The sequence below is a fragment of the Salarias fasciatus genome, chromosome 23 (assembly GCF_902148845.1).
Source record: "Salarias fasciatus chromosome 23, fSalaFa1.1, whole genome shotgun sequence".
In the NCBI taxonomy this organism is placed as follows: domain Eukaryota; kingdom Metazoa; phylum Chordata; class Actinopteri; order Blenniiformes; family Blenniidae; genus Salarias; species Salarias fasciatus.
The window spans coordinates 34,753,277-34,773,338 of NC_043766.1; the positions used below are offsets into that span (position 1 = coordinate 34,753,277).

At 44.9% G+C, this 20,062-nt stretch overlaps 1 protein-coding gene across 1 annotated transcript in view; it reads left to right on the forward strand.

Moving 5' to 3' along the window:
- Positions 1-18,373, forward strand: part of LOC115381304 (NACHT, LRR and PYD domains-containing protein 3-like) — a 37,762-nt gene extending 19,389 nt beyond the window's left edge. The window contains exon 9 of the mRNA XM_030082583.1: positions 17,625-18,373. Within this exon, the coding sequence (XP_029938443.1) occupies positions 17,625-18,178 (554 nt within the window). The 3' untranslated portion in view covers positions 18,179-18,373. The remainder of the gene's footprint in view (positions 1-17,624) is intronic.
- Positions 18,374-20,062: the final 1,689 nt, after the last annotated feature.

Below are 20,062 nucleotides of genomic sequence, written 5' to 3' on the forward strand. Positions count from 1 at the left end.
TAAAAGTGATAGTGATCATGCATAACTGACCTCTGACCCCTGAGAAGACCAGAAGCAGGCCAGAGAGGCCCTCAGGGCCCAGACAACCAGCAGCCATCCAAGAGCCCAGATCACGGTCACTCCCCCACGCAGACACCCATGCACGGTCCGGAAGGGTGCAGAGGAACGCCCCGGCTGGGAGCCCTCGCGGCTACAGAGCCCGGGCCCCAGGGAGCCGTGACCGGCAGGAGCCGGCCCACCCCAGGCACTGGACTTATTTAGTCATGTTGGATGAGTAGGTGCAATTAAGACTGAGAGGTGAGCCAACGAAGGGTGCAGTGATTGAGGCCACTTAGATGGCCTCCTCCACCACACCCGACATGATAAGCACGCCTACCAAAACCCTACGTGTGTGAATGAGAGCGGGGGGAGAGGGGGGTCCGGGGATAGAATAGAACAGAATGTTTTTTATTGTCGTCATACATGCATGAGGACATTGAAACCACTCCTTGGAGCAAATAGAAAGATAGCAAAGAAATAAAGAATACCAATAAGTTATATAAATATATAGCTACACAAAGCGCAGTAAGAATACGAGGGGTGTAAGAATATAAAAAAAGTACAAAGTACAGATGTACAGCAGAGACACCGGTACCTGCAATTGGAAACTATATATGTACAGGTGGCGGTGGAGGGAATCAGCAGGTTGTGTAACAGGTGCTGTTGGATTGGCGGCTCCCACAAACACATCAACTGACACAGTGCCTCGTTCACACTGTTCCCACACACAGTTTTAATTAGAATGCGAGTAAAGTTTATTGATGAAGCTGTTTTCACAGATAAAATCACAAAGTGCTGTAGAGAGCAAGATATAACAAATAAAGAGAGTTTTACCAGTTTTTATAGATTGATCTCTTGAATATTCAGCAAAACCTTCCCCGAATAAAAGATTCTTCAAGTTCTTTTTGAAATAGTCCAAAGACTCGACAATACAGAGCAACATGGGCAAGTAGTTCCAGAGTCTGAGACCAACAGCCTGAAAGAATCGATCGCCAGGGTTTAAACCAACAACCTGACAGGATTCGGCTCCAGGGTTTTAAACCAGCAACCTGACAGGATCGGTCTCCAGGGTTTTAAACCAGCAACCTGACAGGATCGGTCTCCAGGGTTTTAAACCAGCAACCTGACAGGATCGGTCTCCAGGGTTTTCATTTGTGTCTGTGGGACGTTCAGGAGTTTCTGGCCTGAAGACTGAAGGAGGGATTCAGTGAACGGATGATGGTTCATGAAGCAACAGAGAAGAAGAAATGATCTGACAGTCGTCCAACCTTCACTGTTGTTATGAGGATGAGGATGAGGATTTATTAGGTTTTCATCAAATCAGATCAGATTAATTCAGATTAGATTAGATTAGATTAGATTAGATTAGATTAGATTAGATTAGATCAGATCAGATTAGATTCGATCAGCTTTTCAGTCCCAAGTGATAATCACACATATTTACTCCTTTATACAGTGTTATCATCATCAACAGATTATTGATCAGTGTAGAGGCTGAGCTGAGAGAGCTGAAGCTGTGTGAACTGTGTGTGTGTTGGTCTGCTGTGGTTTGTGCTGAGAAGCAGAAGTGAGTGCACGTTCAGGTCACGGCGACTGTTGTTGAGAAGCAGACCACAGACACAGGAAGTCCCGCCCTGGTTCCCCTCTCAGCCCTCCTTCCTCCAGCGCTCTGCAGGAAATGTGATATCTCTGAAGGGGGAGAAAACATTTCCTCATGAAAGAAAGAAGATGAGAAGCTTCCAGAACAGAGCAGAAGACTTTTCATCCTCTCATTTCAAACTGCTGACTGCTCCTTTCTTCTTTTTCACCTTTTCACTTCATATTGAGACCAGAATTCAACTCATTTTGACCTGAAAACACTTCAGTCCTTCAAAGGTATGGACACACACACACACACACACACACACACACACACACACACACACACACACACACTGCTTGTATTGAGGCTGTTGTGTTTTCTGTGTGCGTTCAGTGCAGTTGTGTGTTTATGACATGTTTGATGGTTCCAGCTTGAGTTCCTGCAGAGGCTGACATTAGAACAGTTTCTCATTGAGCTCAGCAGGTTTGACTCTGTTTGAACAGGAAACAGGAACTCTGGAACAGTTTACCTGCTGTTCTTTCAGTCCGACTGAAAACTGTCATGTTAAAGGCAGTTGTTACATGACGGCATACAAAGCGATCCAGGATGAATCCTGGTTCTCCAGGGTCCTGGTGAAGTGGATTATACAGCGTCCTGTGACATGAGGACAGAGTCTGTCAGGGAACTTTCAGGTGTGTAGCTCTGCAGCAGCAGTCCTCAGCGCCCAGCAGAGAGTTTTTATCTGCTGATATCTGCTCTAATAATGTTCCAACATCTCCATGATACCCTGCTCATAGAACAAGTGCTCCACTGGCCAGAGCACGGCCAGCGGCACGTCTCGGGGCTCCACTCCGCCTGCTGATGTATCGAATGAACTGGTTTCCGTGTTAACTTGTGACCAACAGATGTTGACATACAGACTGAAACTTGTGATTGTTCTAGCGAACTTCAGTTTTCTACAGTTACAGTAAATTTATAAGTTTAGAGTCTTTTGTGAGTCTTATTTTAACATCTGCTGCTACCAGCATGTGTTTACAGAAATCCGTCACTCATTAACAAGGGGACCAGTTAATCCATAACACCGACCGTTCGGTCTGCTAATAGTCTGCCTCGAATCTCTTTGAACAACTTGCTGTGGAGGGATTTGCAGCCATCTCTCCTCTCCAGTGTTTGTTCTCTCTGTTTTTATTACAGAAGTCTTTCTCAAACATCGTCGACTACTTCTGCTTTTTTTTTTCTGTCCTGCTTCCTTTTTACTGCTCACGTCATCACTTCACTATGTACGAGGGAACGCAAGCGAGGAGCAGCCAATGCCCTGGTTAATCTGCTCGGCTGTTAGCCGCTGTTTATATGAGACACAGAGCAGATTATCGATTGGAATAGACGACCTCGTACAGTCAGATCAGAAATACAATCCACTCCGAGTGAAGCGGATCCACTCAGTGTTTATTTGACACATTTACAATCCGCTCCACCTACAGTCCGTTATATACACAGGATGTTTAGAGCCATGGAAACCTGGACCGTCTGATGGTTCAATACTGAGTGAGAGGAACACACACACACACACACACACACACACACACACACACACACACACACACACACACACACACACAATCAGGCATACACACATGCGTGTGTACATTCACACATGCTTGCTCTGACCCCACACCCACATACACGCATACACACACATACGTGCCTGCAAACACGTACACACATGCACAAACACGCCACAAACGGACATGCAGCACACAGACACACACACACTAGTGGGACACAGAAGTCTGTAGAATGATTCAAAACGTTGATTCAGTTGTTTTTTTTTCATGTAGTTTAATTTTAGCACAGTTTACCAGAAAATAAATTCATAGAAAAAACATTAAATAAACATGAGACAGTGGACAGGAAAGACTGATCTGATGGGAAGAAACCTGCAGAACCAGACTCAGAGGAGACTTTCTTCTTCTCTCTTTTAGATTGAGGGTGCAGATGTAGAAGAAAAGAGAGGACAGAGACAAATTGTCTCTATTTCATTGACTGTAACATGATGGAGGCTTGAAACAGGAAGTTCAACAGGAAGGAACAGAGAGAGAGAGAGAGAGAGAGAGAGAGAGAGAGAGAGAGAGAGAGAGAGAGAGAGAGAGAGAGAGAGAGACCTGTTCCCTGTCTACCATCAGGATAATCACGGATCAGGATTCAGATTTATTCTCATTGCACATGCAAAAATTCAGAGTCACGAAAAGTTGTTTGCCTTCCAATGGAGAATACACACTGTGATACAGAGAAAATGAATGATCATATAAATATATATGTATGTACAGGTTAGATTAGATCAGATTAGGTCAACTGTTTTTAGTCCAACATGCGTCACATCCTTATCAACAGATAGTTTTATTGATGACTGCAGACAGAGGCTGAGCTGAGAGAGCTGAAGCTGTGTGAACTGTGGTTGTGTTGGTCTGCTGTGGTTTGTGCTGAGAAGCAGAAGTGAGTGCACGTTCAGGTCACGGCGACTGTTGTTGAGAAGCAGACCACAGACACAGGAAGTCACGTCCAGGTTCCCCTCTCAGCCCTCCTTCCTCCAGCGCTCTGCAGGACACCTGATTTCTCTGAAGGGGGAGAAAATATTTCCTCATGAAGGAAAGAAGGAGAGAAGCTTCCAGAACAGAGCAGAAGACTTTTCATCCTCTCATTTCAAACTGCTGACTGCTCCTTTCTTCTTTCTTCTTCTTCAAAACAGCGGTGGAGCCAGAACGTCACTAATGTTTGAATATCTACACCGATGAGAGGACATAGAGCAGAGACCTATAGTCTGTTAAATTTCACTGTTAAGACCTGAAGCAGTAAAAGAGGGAGAGAACAAGAGAGATATGGCATATAGGCTACGTGATAAAAACTGTTTTAATTTGCTGCTCTTCAGCCAAGGCAGAAAAGAAGAAGTTCAGTTCCTCTGTTTCCAGAGGATCCAGATGCAAAAGATCCCTGTGCTCTCCTAACTCCTTGTGTGTCCTCTTTAGGTCCATGGTTGAACTCTGACGTCTGTCTGTCCAAAAGACAGAGCCATAGAGCTTTTGAAACGCTGTTCCTTTTGATAGCCGTTTTTTTCCCAGAATGTACTGGTGACAATAGAAGTGTCAAACTTTGAGGGCAGTTTGCGTTCAGGAGAGGCAGCCACATCCCAGTTAGCTCTCTCATGCTTTTCCCTGAATTCTTTCAGTCTGCCTCCAGACATTTTTTAAGTCACCAACTGAATTTCAACAGTTGAGGGTGATAGGTAGGGAGGTAGGGAGGTAGGTACGTGGGTTGGGCGGGAGGTCGGAAGGTAGGTAGGTAGGTAGGTAGGTAGGTAGGGAGGGAGGTAGATTCAAGATTCAAGATTCAAGAAAACTTTATTGTCATCCCAGTTCACATTAACATGTTTGTGGCACAAAAAGGGGATACTCAGGTCCCGTGTCAGAAGTCTAACTCTCGGACTAACTCAAGGGATACTAATGATAATAAAGATTAAAAAAATCAATCAATAAATAATAATAAAAAGTATTTGCAGACAGTGTTACAAGAGCAGTAACATTGTGTGCAAATTGTTCAGTGCTCAGTAATAGCAGTGTCTCTCTGGTGCGGAGTAGGAGCCTACAGAGCACGACTGGAGTTCAGCAGTCTAACAGCTTCAGGAAAGAAGCTGTTTCTGAGTCTGGTGGTTCTGCTCTGTATGCTCCTCAGCCGCCTTCCTGAGGGAAGGGGCTGAAACAGGCTGTGTGCCGGATGAGTGGTGTCTTTGAGGATGGGGAGAGCCCTCCCCCTGCAACGTGAAGAGTAGAGGTCCGAGATGGTGGGCAAGCTGCTCCCAACAGTTCTTTGTGCAGCCTTCACCACCCTCTGCAGTGTCTTCTTCTCAGTAGCAGTGCAGCTGCCATGCCACATGGTGATGCAGGTGCTGAGGACGCTGTCCACCGCACAACGGTAGAAACTTTTCAGGACCGGGCTCCCCAGCCCAGACTTCCGCAGCTTCCTGAGGAAGTAGAGTCGCTGGTGGGCTTTCCTGACAAGACAGGAGGTGTTCATCCTCCTTGGTAGGTAGGTAGGTAGGTAGGTAGGGAGGTAGGTAGGGAGGTAGGGAGGTAGGTAGGCAGGTAGATTCATCTGGAGGGGACAACTGGGGCAATGATGGTTGGTCTGTCTGCACCTCCAATACTCCTGCCCTTTCCTCTGAGGACCTCCCAGTGGGTTGGGAAGAACACTCGGAGGAGGAAGCAGCACGAGGCCGATGTTAGTGGGGGGCGGGGCAGTGTCTGATGTTTGTCGCTGAACCCCGGGCTACCCTGCTTTCCTGCTTGTACCTGCTTCTTGGTCTGTACCAACACTGACTTCAGGAATCCCTGGTTCATGGCAGGCTGTTCCTGCTGTATCCTGGCTACGTCTGCCATCATTCTTGCCAGCACCTCCACAGGCTGCATCCACTGCATCTCTGACGTCCCCTGCTGGTGTGTTGGGCACCAATGTGACCTGAGTTCGCCAGCACAGATGAAACACAGGTCGTTGTTGTCTCTCCGCATTCTCCCCAAGGGAATGTTCTTCAGCCAGCAGCTTTCATGACTTTGCTCTGCTCTGCTGCCTCCTTCACTGGAGCTCTGGCCTTTTTCATCCCGGCCACAACTGAGGGACAGAGGGAGAGAGACAATAAGCAATCATGGGAAACAGCTGTCCATCATCGCTTCTCTCCAGAGTAACTCCCTGAGCCACTGCCACCACCCCACCCCACAGTTGAGCCAAAACTCCGCCCACCACCACACCAGGAAAAGAGGAGATCTGTCTGGGATGAAGGCAACCACCACAGTTAATGCTCAGAGGAGAGATCGCAAAAGATGGTTTGATGTTAAAGTCCATGGCAAAAATCCCAGAGTGGCGCGCTGAACGGCAATGGAAGAAGGACCGTCTTCAAGTCTCCATGCAAATACTAAAGGACAGACTCATGGAGTATCAGAGAGCAGTTAGAGCTGCAAAAAGTGCTTTTCTGTCAAACCTGGTGTCCACAAGTTATCACAAACCCCAGTTGCTTTTCAACACGCTGAAATCTGTTGTAAACCCGTGTGATAAAATCATTCCTGTGCCCTCAGAAACCCTTTGTGAAAATTTCCTGTCATTTTTCACAAACAAAATTGCTGCTCTCAGATTAGCTTCTTTGTCCGTAGAGGACCCACTGGCTCCATCAGTCTGTCATTCCAGCTTTGACAGTTTTGAACCTGTGTCTCTAAGTGAACTAACTAAAATAGTTCAGCAGCTGAAACCCTCTTCTTGTCCTCTGGACATCGTCCCAAGTCGCTTGTTTAAGGATGTGTTTGATTGCATTAGTCCTTGTATTCTGCAAATGGTGAATGTCTCTTTAATGTCTGGATGTTTTCCGTCATCACTGAAACATGCTGTTATACAGCCACTCATCAAAAAGATGAACCTGGATCCAAATGTGTTGTCTAACTTTAGACCCATCTCAAAGCTGCCCTTTGTAACCAAAGTTTTGGAGAAAGCTGCCTATAACCAATTGCAGACTTACCTTGATTCAAACAAAATTGGAGAAAAGTTCCAATCAGGGTTCAAACTACGACACAGCACTGAAACTGCCCTTTTAAAAGTTTTTAACGACCTTCTTTTAACTGTTGACGCAGGAAAATCTGCTGTCCTTCTGCTTTTAGACTTGTCCGCCGCTTTTGATACTGTGGATCACAGCATCCTCCTGTCCCGCCTGAAGACACATGTAGGCATCAAGGGTTCAGCACTAAACTGGTTTCGATCCTATCTCTCTGATCGAAGCTTCTCTGTAAATCTGGGCCAATACTCATCCTCTGTGTCTTCCCTGAATTATGGCGTTCCCCAGGGTTCAATACTAGCACCTGTCCTGTTTGCTCTATACATGCTCCCTTTGGGTTTTATCTTCAAAAAACATAAAGTCTGCTTTCATTGCTTTGCAGACGACATCCAGGTTTATTTACCTGTTACGTCCAGTAACTGTCAATCTGCAGTAAAAAAACTGCAGGACTGTCTCAGTGACGTCCAGACATGGATGAGTGCTAACTTCCTGAACCTAAATAAGGACAAAACTGAGATTTTGGTGTTTGGTCCCAATAATCCCCTGCAAGGACAAGACAGTGCTATTGGTCCTCTGTCCTCCTTCTGCCGTCCTTTTGTGAGAAACTTGGGGGTGATGGTCGACCCTTTGTTTAAGTTTGACAAACACATCAGTTCTGTCATTAAGACCAGCTTTTTCCATTTAAGGACTCTGGCCAAAATCAGATCTTATCTTCCCCTGGCTGATTTTGAAAGAGTGATCCATGCTTTTATAACTTCTCGTTTGGATTATTGTAATGCGTTGTATGTTGGGCTGGACCAGGGCGCCCTGCAGCGCCTGCAAAGTGTACAGAATGCTGCTGCCCGGCTCCTGACTAAAACAAAGAAGCGGGAGCACATCACCCCTGTGCTGTGCACTTTACACTGGCTGCCTGTCCGCTTCCGAGTGGAATTTAAAGTTTTATTAATCACTTTTAAGTGTTTTCACTCCCTGGGCCCCCCATACCTGACTGATATGTTGCAGCCCTACATGCCGACCAGAGACTTGAGGTCAGCTGACCAGCTCCGGTTGGTTGTCCCGAAAGCCAGGCTCAAAACCAGGGGTGACAGAGCCTTCTCTGTAGCAGCGCCCACCCTCTGGAACAACCTCCCCCTAGATGTCAGGTCCTCCGAGTCTGTGGGACAGTTTAAATCCAGACTAAAAACACACCTCTTCTCGAAGGCCTTTAAACACTAGCATAACCGGAGTATATTCTTGGTGTCTTATTTGTCTTATCTGTGTTTTTTTTTTTTTTTTTTTATTATGTTTAACTGAGCCTGTTACTTTATTTAGTTATTTATCCTTTTCTTTTACTTCTGTATTGCTGTGCAGCACTTTGGTCAACGGAAGTTGTTTTTAAATGTGCTATATAAATAAAATTGAATTGAATTGAATTGAATTGAATTGAATTGAATTGAATTGAAATTGAATTGACAGAAGCTGGATGAGCTCTAGGATAGCTTCATTTCTTCTGGTCTCTGGCTCCAACAATGTGTGTCAATCACAACATAAATTCATTAATACATGTCTTGCCAAAACAAAACAAAAAAAAAAACAAACAATCATATGTCCAAGCTGGGTACCAAACCTTGGTTTCCTGGATGATGAACATTAATTCTGCCCCTGCTGCTGACCCCTGGTCCCTGACTCCTGGTCTCTGACTCCTGGTCTCTGACTCCTTGTCTCTGACGCCTGGTCCCTGACTCCTGGTCTCTGACTCCTGGTCTCTGAGGCCTGGTCCCTGACTCCTGGTCTCTGACTCTTGGTCCTTGACTCCTGGTCCCTGACTCTTGGTCCTTGACTCCTGGTCCCTGACTCCTGGTCCTTGACTCCTGGTCCCTGACTCTTGGTCCTTGACTCCTGGTCCCTGACTCTTGGTCCTTGACTCCTGGTCCCTGACTCTTGGTCCTTGACTCCTGGTCCCTGACTCTTGGTCCTTGACTCCTGGTCCCTGACTCTTGGTCCTTGACTCCTGGTCTCTGACTCCTGGTCTCTGACTCCTGGTACCTGACTCCTGGTCTCTAACTCCTGGTCTCTGACTCCTGGTCTCTGATTCTTGGTCTCTTACTCCTTGTCTCTGACCCCTGGTCCGTGATTTCTGGTCCCCGACTCCTGGTGGAAACCCAAAGCAAAGTTCTAGAAGGCTGCATGACATGAGCACACAAGGAAACAAAGCAAGGTGACTGGGGAAACACAAAGGAAGCCAGATGAACCAGCAACCACACAAGAGCTGAGAAAGGTTTATAAAGGGGAGACACAGGGCCAGCACATGAGGGTCATGAGCACACGGGGAAAGACCATTGGTCGATGGAAACATGAGGTGGGGTAGACAACAGGAGGGGCTGAAGACACACAGGATGGGGCCAAGGGGTGGGGCCCAGAGGATCCTGACATGGTCATTGACTCATGGTCTCTGATTCCTGGTCTGCACTCCAAGCTGTCAAGAACATATAATGAAATCTGTGGTGGTTGTACCAAATAAAATTAGACATTGTCTTTGATAAAATTGGACCTGAAACTAGCAAATGATTGAGAAGGAGCTCATGAGGGTTCTTGTTTTGTGTTTTTCAGAGTCATACAATTCACGTTCATTAAAGCATATCAGCACCTCATCGTGGTCTTTCCAGGGACTCTATGAGCACAGTGAAAGTTTAGTGAGATAAATCAGACTCTGCACAAGGTAAAAGATGAGCGCAACTGCAGAAGTCCTCCTGGGAATTCTGGAGGAGTTGGAACGTGAGGACTTTGAAAAGTTCCAGTGGTATTTGAGGCAAGATGGGGTTCTTGGAAGGTTTCCACATATCCCAAAGAGTAAACTGGAGGGATTGGACAGGATTAACACAGTGGATGTGATGCTCCAAACCTACAGCAATCATACTCTTGAAGTCACTAAAGTGGTTTGCAAGAAAATGAAGATAATGGGTATATGGGAGAAGCACGACAAAGACATCTCAGAACCTGAAGGTAAGTCCTGGAAACATTAAAACTTGATGTTATAACTTACATTTACATAATGTGAAACAACAGAGATGAATCACGACAGGTACAATGGCAATAATAACTAACTCTCTTCTGCTACAACATTGATCTTTTAATTTCCATGTTTTTTTTAATTTGGTAAAGGTGATATATGACCTTACAGTCCCTCTCTCACATGAAACACCAAATGTCTCTGTAGTCATTGTTGAAGATGAGTTTCTGTTATGATTCCTGCATGACATTTTGCACCCAGTCTGAAATTCGCAGTCCAATTAGCTGAACAGAAAACAAACACATGAGAAAATGATTCATGACTTTTTAATTACTTCTTAAGGACCACCTAATTTGAGTTGATCACTTCTGATTATACAAACCAAATGTCAAAGCTAAGAACTTCCAGTTTCTGGTGAAGTGTATAGGAAGTATATGTGTTTAACCTAATTAATTTTTGAGCACTTTGAAGATGAGAATATGAGTCTAAATATTTTGGGGTTTTTTTTGTCTCTTTAAAAAAATAACAAGAGAAAGATGGACCTCAAAAAATTCCATCATCAGTGATATCCAAGAGGTGTCAGGAAAAACTGAAAGAAAGGCTGAAGAACAAGTTCCAGTATGTGTCTGAGGGGGTCCCTAAACCCCGAGGTTCCACTGTCCTGAACCAGATCTACACAGAGCTGAAAGTCACAGATGAAGGGAATGCAGGGATCAATCAGGAACATGAGGTCATACAGATTGAAAGGAGAACAACAAGAGAAGAAACAATCATTAAACCAGGAGACATCTTTAAAGACTCATCTGGAAGATTTCAACCAATCAGAACAGTGCTGACAAAGGGAGTAGCTGGCATTGGGAAAACAGTCCTGACACAGAAGTTCACTCTGGACTGGGCTGAAGACAAAGCCAACCAGGACGTCCACTTCATATTTCCTTTCACCTTCAGAGAGCTGAATGTAGTGAAGGAGGAGGAGTTCAGCTTAGTGGGACTTGTTCATCACTTCTTCAGTAAAAATACGGAAGATGGAATTGAAAATTTTGAAGAATTCAAGGTGATCTTCATCTTTGATGGTCTGGATGAGTGTCGACTCCCTCTGGACTTCGATCAGACTGAGATACTGAGTGAAATTACAGAGCCCACCTCAGTGGATGTTCTGCTGATAAACCTCATAAGGGGGAACCTGCTTCCCTCTGCTCGCCTCTGGATCACCACACGACCTGCAGCAGCCAATCAGATCCCTGATGACTGTGTGAACAGGGTAACAGAGGTCCGAGGGTTCACTGACCCCCAGAAGGAGGAGTACTTTAGTAGGAGTTTCAGAGAGGAGGAGCAGGCCAGCAGGATCATCTCCCACATCAAGACCTCCCGAAGCCTCCACATCATGTGCCACATCCCGGTCTTCTGCTTGATCGCTGCTAGAGTTCTGGAGGAGGAGCTGAAGAGCAGAGAGGGAGGAGAGCTGCCCAAGACCCTGACTCAGATGTACATCCACCACCTGGTGATCCAGGCCAAAGTCAAGAAGGTCAAGTTTGATGGAGGAGCTGCTACAGATCCACACTGGAGTCCAGAGACCAAGGAGATGATAGAGTCTCTGGGAAAACTGGCTTTTGATCAGCTGCAGAAAGGAAACCTGATCTTCTATGAACCTGACTTGACAGAGTGTGGCATCGATCTCAAAGCAGCCTCAATGTACTCAGGAATGTTCACACAGATCTTGAAAGAGGAGAGCTGCCTGTACCAGGACATGGTGTTCTGCTTCATCCATCTGACCTTTCAGGAGTTTCTGGCTGCTCTTCATGTCCATCAGACCTTCACCAACACTGGAATCAACCTGCTGGAAAAGAAACAAACCATCAGGTTGCCAAAAATGTTGAAGCAGAAACTTAAACTCCACCATCTCCATCAGAGAGCTGTGGACGAGGCCTTGAAGAGTCCAAATGGACACCTGGACTTGTTCCTCCGCTTCCTCCTGGGTCTTTCACTGGAGACCAATCAGAGTCTCCTTCGAGGTCTGCTGACACAGACAGGAAGTAGCTTACAGACCAATAAGGAAACAGTCCAGTACATCAAGAAGAAGCTGAATGAGAGTAAGAGTCAGTCTGCAGAGAGAAGCATCAATCTGTTCCACTGTCTGAATGAACTGAATGATGGTTCTCTGGTGGAGGAGATCCAACAGTCCCTGAAATCAGGAAGTCTCTCAATAGCCAGTCTGTCTCCTGCTCAGTGGTCAGCTCTGGTCTACATCTTACTGTCATCAGAAGAAGATCTGAAGGAGTTTGACCTGAAGAAATACTCTGCTTCAGAGGAGGCTCTTCTGAACCTGCTGCCAGTGGTCAAAGCCTCCAACAAAGCTCTGTATGTACTTCAGGAACAAACATGAAGACCTGAGACCATGACTAAGTCTAGGCTGGGTTTAATTGTTGGCTCTTCTTCAGGTTGAGCGGCTGTGGTCTGTCAGAGAGAAGCTGTGGAGCTCTGTCCTCAGTTCTCAGCTCTCAGTCCTCCAGTCTGACACATCTGGACCTGAGTAACAACGACCTGCCGGATTCAGGAGTGAAGTGTCTGTCTCTTGGACTGAAGAGTCGTCATTGTAACTTGGAAGCTCTCAGGTCAGGATCCAGCTGCCAGTTGTGGATCCACAGCACTGGACCCTCCACTGCTGTTTGCTGCAGTGGAGGATCCACACTGTGCTCTGAAGATATTAATTCTGTATAATGATTGTTAAATAACATCCACCACTCTGTTCTCCTCCTCACATCTGGAGAACTCATCAGTGGAACATTGTAGCATCTTGATGTTTTCTAAAATATTCTCAAAAAACTAAAATCACAAATTGAAGTTTCTCGTCTCTGTTCAGCTGGAAAGTAGCAGCTTTACATCCTCTGCTCACTGTGTTCAAAGTCACATATGGAGACCTGAGCCCATGACAAACATTAAGATAGTTTTCATCGCTGGTTTTTCTTCAGGTTGAATGGGTGTGGACTGTCAGAGAGAAGCTGTGGAGCTCTGTCTTCAGTTCTCAACTCCAGGCTGACACATCTGGAGCTGAGCTACAACCATCTAGGAGATTCAGGAGTGAAGCTTCTGTCGGCTGCCGTGGAGTCTACACACTCCACACTGAAGACACTGAGGTTTTGAAATTGTTGTGAAATAATATCCGCCACTATGTGCCCCCTCATCACATTTGTAGAACATCTGTACCTTATCTGAAAATCATTGCAGTGGAACATTGTCGTTTTTATTTTCTCCACCATTACACACTACGCTCCCTGTGTTTGTGATGCTGCAAGTCAGATAAGTTTAACTGTGTCCATAAACATTGATGTGGTTTTCATTGCTGCTTCTTCTTCAGGTTGAGTTGCTGTGATCTGTCAGAGAGAAGCTGTGGAGCTCTGTCCTCAGTTCTCAGCTCTCAGTCCTCCAGTCTGACACATCTGGACCTGAGTAACAACGACCTGAAGGATTCAGGAGTGAAGCTGATTTCTGCTGGACTGGAGAGTCCTCACTGCAAACTGGAAGCTCTCAGGTCAGGATCCAGCTGCTGCTTCATCATGTGGAGGATCTTCCTTCTTCCTTCTTGACTTGATGCAGCCATGTTTGTGTCTCCAGTCTGTCAGGGTGTCTGGTCTCAGAGGAAGGCTGTGCTTCTCTGGTCTCAGCTGTGAGATCCAAGTCCTCCCATCTGACAGAGCTGGACCTGAGCTACAACCATCCAGGAGACTCAGGAGTCAAACTACTGTCTGCTGCTGAGGAGGATCCACACTGCAAACTGAAGACTCTCAGGTATGAACTCACAACAGGAGCTCATCCTGGAGACTGACATGTTCTTCAGATAGTTTCCAGTTAATGATCAGACATCAGCTTTAAATACTCTTGTGTGAAAAGGCTCCTAAATGTTGAATAGTATTCCTCAATGCTGTAACACTGAATGCTGGCTTTATCATTAGACATGGGAAAGATGTGTGATATTGTTCATCTGGAGTTTCGTGGTGTCTTGACCAATTTTATGTTCTCTTCCCCCTTCCTGTTAAGGGACAATACAGGAACGCCTCATGTCCTCCTTCTTTTAGTCCTCACTTCAGAGACACTGGAAAAATGTATCAGGAATAGTCAGGATATTCACGGTGTTACTTAAAGGTATATTGGAGTATTCTCCGCAGATTTCGTACAACATGGACTATTTGCCATTTTTGGAGCACTGCGCATGCGCGGCTCCCTCCCCATGAGGACTGTGGGAGCGTGCACGTCAGCCGCATGTCAGTTTGTTTACATCCGCGCACTGGAGCATCATCTTTCCACATATGATTGAAACGCATTTGTAATCATGTCGGACTCTTCTTCCAATCATCCATAAGATCACGATCCGTAAAGTAGTGTCTGTTTATGAAGCAGAAACACATTTGAATGGGATAATCAGCAGGTTACCTGTCCAGCAGAATCTTCCCCACGTTGTGATCAGTCCTAAATCCCTTTTGTGCTTTGAATGTCCGCCACCTCGTAAAGGAATCTCTGAGTAAAACACGTGTTTTGCCCTTCTTTTCTATGGCCTTTCTTCTATCCTCCGGGAGCTTCGTTTGGAGACCCGTTTTATCCGATAATGTGAAGAGCCGGGGGGGGGGGGGGGGGGTGGGGGGGGGGGGGGGGGGGGGGGGGGTTGGTTGGTTGGTTGGTTGGTTGCTCCCGCTGCAATGTCACTTCCTAAACAATGCGTGCCTCGAAACAAGCGCGCGCACAGAGGCGGCGACTCGACGTGGTACGTCATCATGCAAACAAGTTCCCACATTGATTGGCACTATGACTGCCCAATCACAAGTTGGAACCATACAATTCTGATTGGTTCTAAGCATCCTCCAGTGTACCTTTAAGGCAAGACTACAGAAGATATTGTTATATGCTGATGACATTTCACTTTTTCTTTCAAACCCTGATGTTTCAGTGCTGAACACTCTGTCAGTGATTAACTCAACTGGTTCAGTGTGTCGATACAAAACAAATCTGAAGCTGTGCTCCTGGAGAATTATGGCAGGACAAGTTCAGTTAGGAATTTTCCAATCAAATGTTCCACCTCAGGCTTTGTCTGTCTCGGTATCAAAGTGTCACCTAATATTGGAGACTTCATGTCTTCATGTTCTGCCTCCAGTTAGAGCAGTTCAGAGAGACCTCGAGAGATGGAAGGTTAGGTACTGTAGGTTTTTTTCTTGTGACGCTCACAGTGCACTGATTTTGTCTCTTTCTCAAATGGTTCTCTATGGAGATGCATTTGTTAGAGGAGAGTGCAGAATTTTATCCCATCCGCTTCAGAGCATGTTGGGGAGAGATTTTCTCAGCTGATTCCAAAAGCTCACAGATTTTTACAAACTTGCTGCGGCTCCATGGATGATCCTACGGACATGAAATTTTCAGGTAGAGATAAATCCATGAAAGGCTTCTGACGCTCACAATGAAAATTCATTTTTCAATTTTGCCTCTCGGATCTCGAACAACGTCATTTCTTCAACCACGCACACTGGTTGAAAAACTGCTGATTCACTGCCATGACTTCTGACTGCAGCTCATTTCCTTGGCAACATACACACAGCTGCAGACTCTGTCATGGCTGATCTCAGATCAGAGCTCACAGTGAACATGGAGGGGTTATACACAAACACACACACACACACACACACACACACACACACACACACACACACACACAGAGCAGCTGGTCGGCACAAAGCCAACATTTGCTCTGGAATTTTCTAGTTTGAAATCCTATAACTGTTCCTGTCTCACCTGAATAATCTGAGGCTGACTACAGTTTCAGTTTTAAATCTTAAACAGGTTTCGATGAGTGGTTCCCCCATTCCCACTCCTTGCTGTGTAAACTAAATATGGAAAAAATGAGAACTTTACCAGGGCCACACAATGATGTCCTTTTCAGCTGCTTCTACAAAAATGTTACATTGTATTGAAAGAAGCTTTGAAGAACTTTCATTTGACATTGTGACCATAGAAAAAGTCAAGGACATAGGACACCAGAAAAAAACTGATTGGGTCTGACATACAGCATGCAGCACAGCGAGAGAGAGAGAGAGAGAGAGAGAGAGAGAGAGAGAGAGAGACTCAAAGAATTCCTGCCAGGTAACACACATCCAGAGCTCCCTCGAGGGAGACGCAGGAGTTTCAGAATTGTATTGTATTCTTACTCTGTAAAAGTTGAAAACCTCTCCACAGACGCTCCCATTTCGAGTGACATAGAATTATTCTGATTGTACTTGAAAGATTCAAGACATGACAGAAGTAGGAGCATGATCATGAGGAGGTCAATTTATTGAAGATAACTGGCAAGAAGAAAAATCCTCTGAACAAAAAAAAAAACAAAAAAAAAATAACATTGATCTGGAACTGAATGAGAGAAAGCCAATATAATAGTGGTCAGCAACTGTCGGCCCGCGGGCCAAAACTCGCTTCCTCGATCTAGCCCCTCTCCCTCTCTCCTTTCTGTCTCGCTCCTCCCATCTCTAAATCTTTCCTTCCATCCCTCTCTCCCACTCCTCCCTGTTGTTGAACTTGTTCTCTGAACTCATTCAAATGTGGACTCAGAGTCTTTCAGCCTCTTTCTGTGTCTCCAAAGACAAACTGAGGAGTTCTGCTTCATGTTCAGCAGCAGTGAGGACTCATGTTGGAGAGAAAACCCTTCTGACTGTCTTTCTTCCTGCAGGGTGGACCATGGTGGACGGCAGAGGCTCAAACCTGGGCTGAGGAAGTGTAAGTTGGACTCATCACTGTCCGTTTGTCTTTCAATTAAAGCTTTGGATTCATTCAAACATTACTGTGAAGAGAAGCCTGACAAAAAGTGTCCTCATCAAACTTTCTCTCAATCAGGAAGTCCACAAACAACAAATTCATCACATGTGTCTGGTCCAGGCGCCAACCTCCGCTCATAAATCATGAAGATAATGTGGAAGTGCTAAAAAGCTGTAATTCCAGAGGAATTCCAGCAGGGGGCGATGATGCTGGTTTCAAAAAGAGCCCCGGTCTCAATGGAACCCATTCAAAAATGCCGATTTTCAGAGTGCAAATAAACATATAAAGCGCCAGGTTTCAGAACATGTTTTGGTCTCTATCACTAGTTTCTATAACCTGCTGCTTCACCAGACTCTGATTTTCACATAAATCATCTGTTGATTTTATATTACAAGTTAGTTTTGCATAAATCGCCTTATCACAGCGCCTCCTCTGTCCACGTGATGCGGTCACATGATGGGCTGGACCAATCACATTCACATCCGGTTTCAAATATTCAATGTGGAGACGTCCTGCTGGAGTCACTTGTAGTCTTCAGAACGGCGGTTGAGAACTCTATGGGTGACGTCACGAAAGGTCTGTCCATTTATTTACTGTCTATGGTCTGATCAGAACTTTTTTCTTTTTCTCTCCATCAGATTTCATTCAACTTGACCTGGATGAAAACTCCATGAGCAGAAAGCTCAAACTGTCCAACAACAACAGGAAGGTGACACATGTGGAGGAAGAGCAGCTGTATCCTGATCATCCAGACAGATTTGATTACTGGACTCAGCTGCTGTGTAGAAATGATCTGAGTGGTCGATGTTACTGGGAGGTCGAGTGGAGCGGGAATCTTGATATATCAGTGAGCTACAGAGGAATCAGCAGGAAAGGAGAAAGTCATGAGTGCATGTTTGGAAGGGGTCATCAGTCCTGGAGTCTGGAGTGTTCTGATGGACGTTACTCCGTCTGTCACAATAACAAAGTAACAATCATCTCCTCCTCCTCCTGGTCTGGTAGAGTAGCAGTGTATGTGGACTGTCCTGCTGGCTCTCTGTCCTTCTTCAGAGTCTCCTCTGACTCTCTGATCCACTTCTACACCTTCAACACCACATTCACTGATCCTCTGACTGATCCTCTGAGTGATCCTCTGACTGCTGGATTTAGACTCTGGTCCTTCGGTTCTTCAGTGGTTCTGTGTGATCTGTAGGAAGGACGTCTCTGTCTCTGACAGCAGGAAGGAGGAGGAGCCAATCAGAAGGTGGAAGATGTTTATTAAAAAGTCACTCCAGTAAAGATGTGATTTCTGCTTTGTGCCATCTTGTGTTTTCTGTTGTTTCATCGTTGCCATGTTTCTTGAAGTGTTCAATCATAAAGTAATAAAGTACAATCATTGACAAGTCTAAGAAAATTTGTCTCATTTCATTTTTGTGTTGAATTTCATTTGTGGTTACATCAGGAACTAGCTAAAGCAATGCTGACACAATGCTAATATGACCATAGCAATGCTACTCAAATGCTAACATAGCTACACAATAATAACTGGATGATAAAGTGATGGCACAATGGAGTCGAGAGGCTAACATGGTAACACAACGCTAAAGCAATTCTAACACAAACAATGATAATGCAAACTCAGTGCTAACACGACGACACTGATGCTAATACAATATCAAAATGCTGATGCTATGCTAGCCTGACAATGACACAATGCTGATGCATGTTAGATAAGCAGGAAGGTGAAGCCATTCACTGACTTTCCTGAAGTTGCAGACACACCCCAAACATTTCATTTCACACAACACAAGATATTTATTTTGGAATTCATTTATTTTTCTAAGTCTGCCACTCTTTAAATGGAATTCCCACGTTTATACACTGAACGACACCGACCATTACATTTTCCATTTGGATGAATTGTGTTTTCTTTTCAGTTACCCTGCAGGTGGGAGGATCCATCTTGGAGCAGCAGAGGGTGTGGCAGAAACCACCTGATGAGCTGAACCATGTGCTGCCACATCAGAGGAGGGTTTTGACTGGACTGATTAAGCTACCATTAGCCATGGACAGGGTCATTTCTTGTTCCCCCTCTTCTTCTGTTTGGTTTAGCCCAGCCCTGGATATACTCCCTCTCAGCTCATTCTGATAGGTTGCTGGAGCCTCTCTTTCTTTTCTTGCACATGCAGAAATACACATGCACACTGCCATGAAGAACGCTTGCTGCTAAGTTTTAAAAAAACAAAAGCAACGTGTATTCCGAAAGTGTCACAAGGGATCCACACATCATAAATATCATAAATAAATGGACATGTGCAACATATAACACCAAGACACATGACATGCACACAGATCTCAACCCCAAAAAAAATTTTTGGAGGGAGTTGAAAGTCCGTGTTGCCCAACAGCAGAACCAAAACATCACTGCTCTAGAGGAGATCTGCTGGAGGAATGGGCCAAAATACCAGCAACAGTGAATGAAAACCTTGTGAAGACTTACAGAAAACATTTGACCTCTGTCATTGCCAACAAAGAGTATCTAACAAAATATTGAGATGAACTTTTGGTATTGACCAAATACTTATTTTCCACCGTAATGTGCAAATACATTCTTTAAAAATCAGACATTGTGATTTTCTGGATATTTTTTCTCATTCTGTCTCTATTTAGGCATCGTCCCTAGGAAAAGATTCTGCTGGTTGCAAACTCTGGAGTTTTGAGGAATCGCGTAAGTTTTCACATTAACTCTGGATGTCAGATAGGTAGAGGGCGTGACCTTTCAGCAGAATGGCGGATTGTCCTAAACGCACAGCCGGGGAAACTGACTTTTTTCACATACAGAGATGCGTCGAGTATTTTCAATTTCAAATCACCCTGAGGTTTCCTCATAAAACAGAAGACTATGATGTATGATTTAAAACTTGTTAATAGTTAAAAAGGGGTAGGAATCTCTAAAAAGTTTTTTTTACTTCTTCCTACTCCTTTTTTCTGTTATCTTGTTGTTTTTTCTTTTTTCTTTGATTTGCATTAACTTTCTTATTTATCTTTTTTCTTTCTTCACTTTATACATGTTCGAAAAATAAATAAATAAATAAAT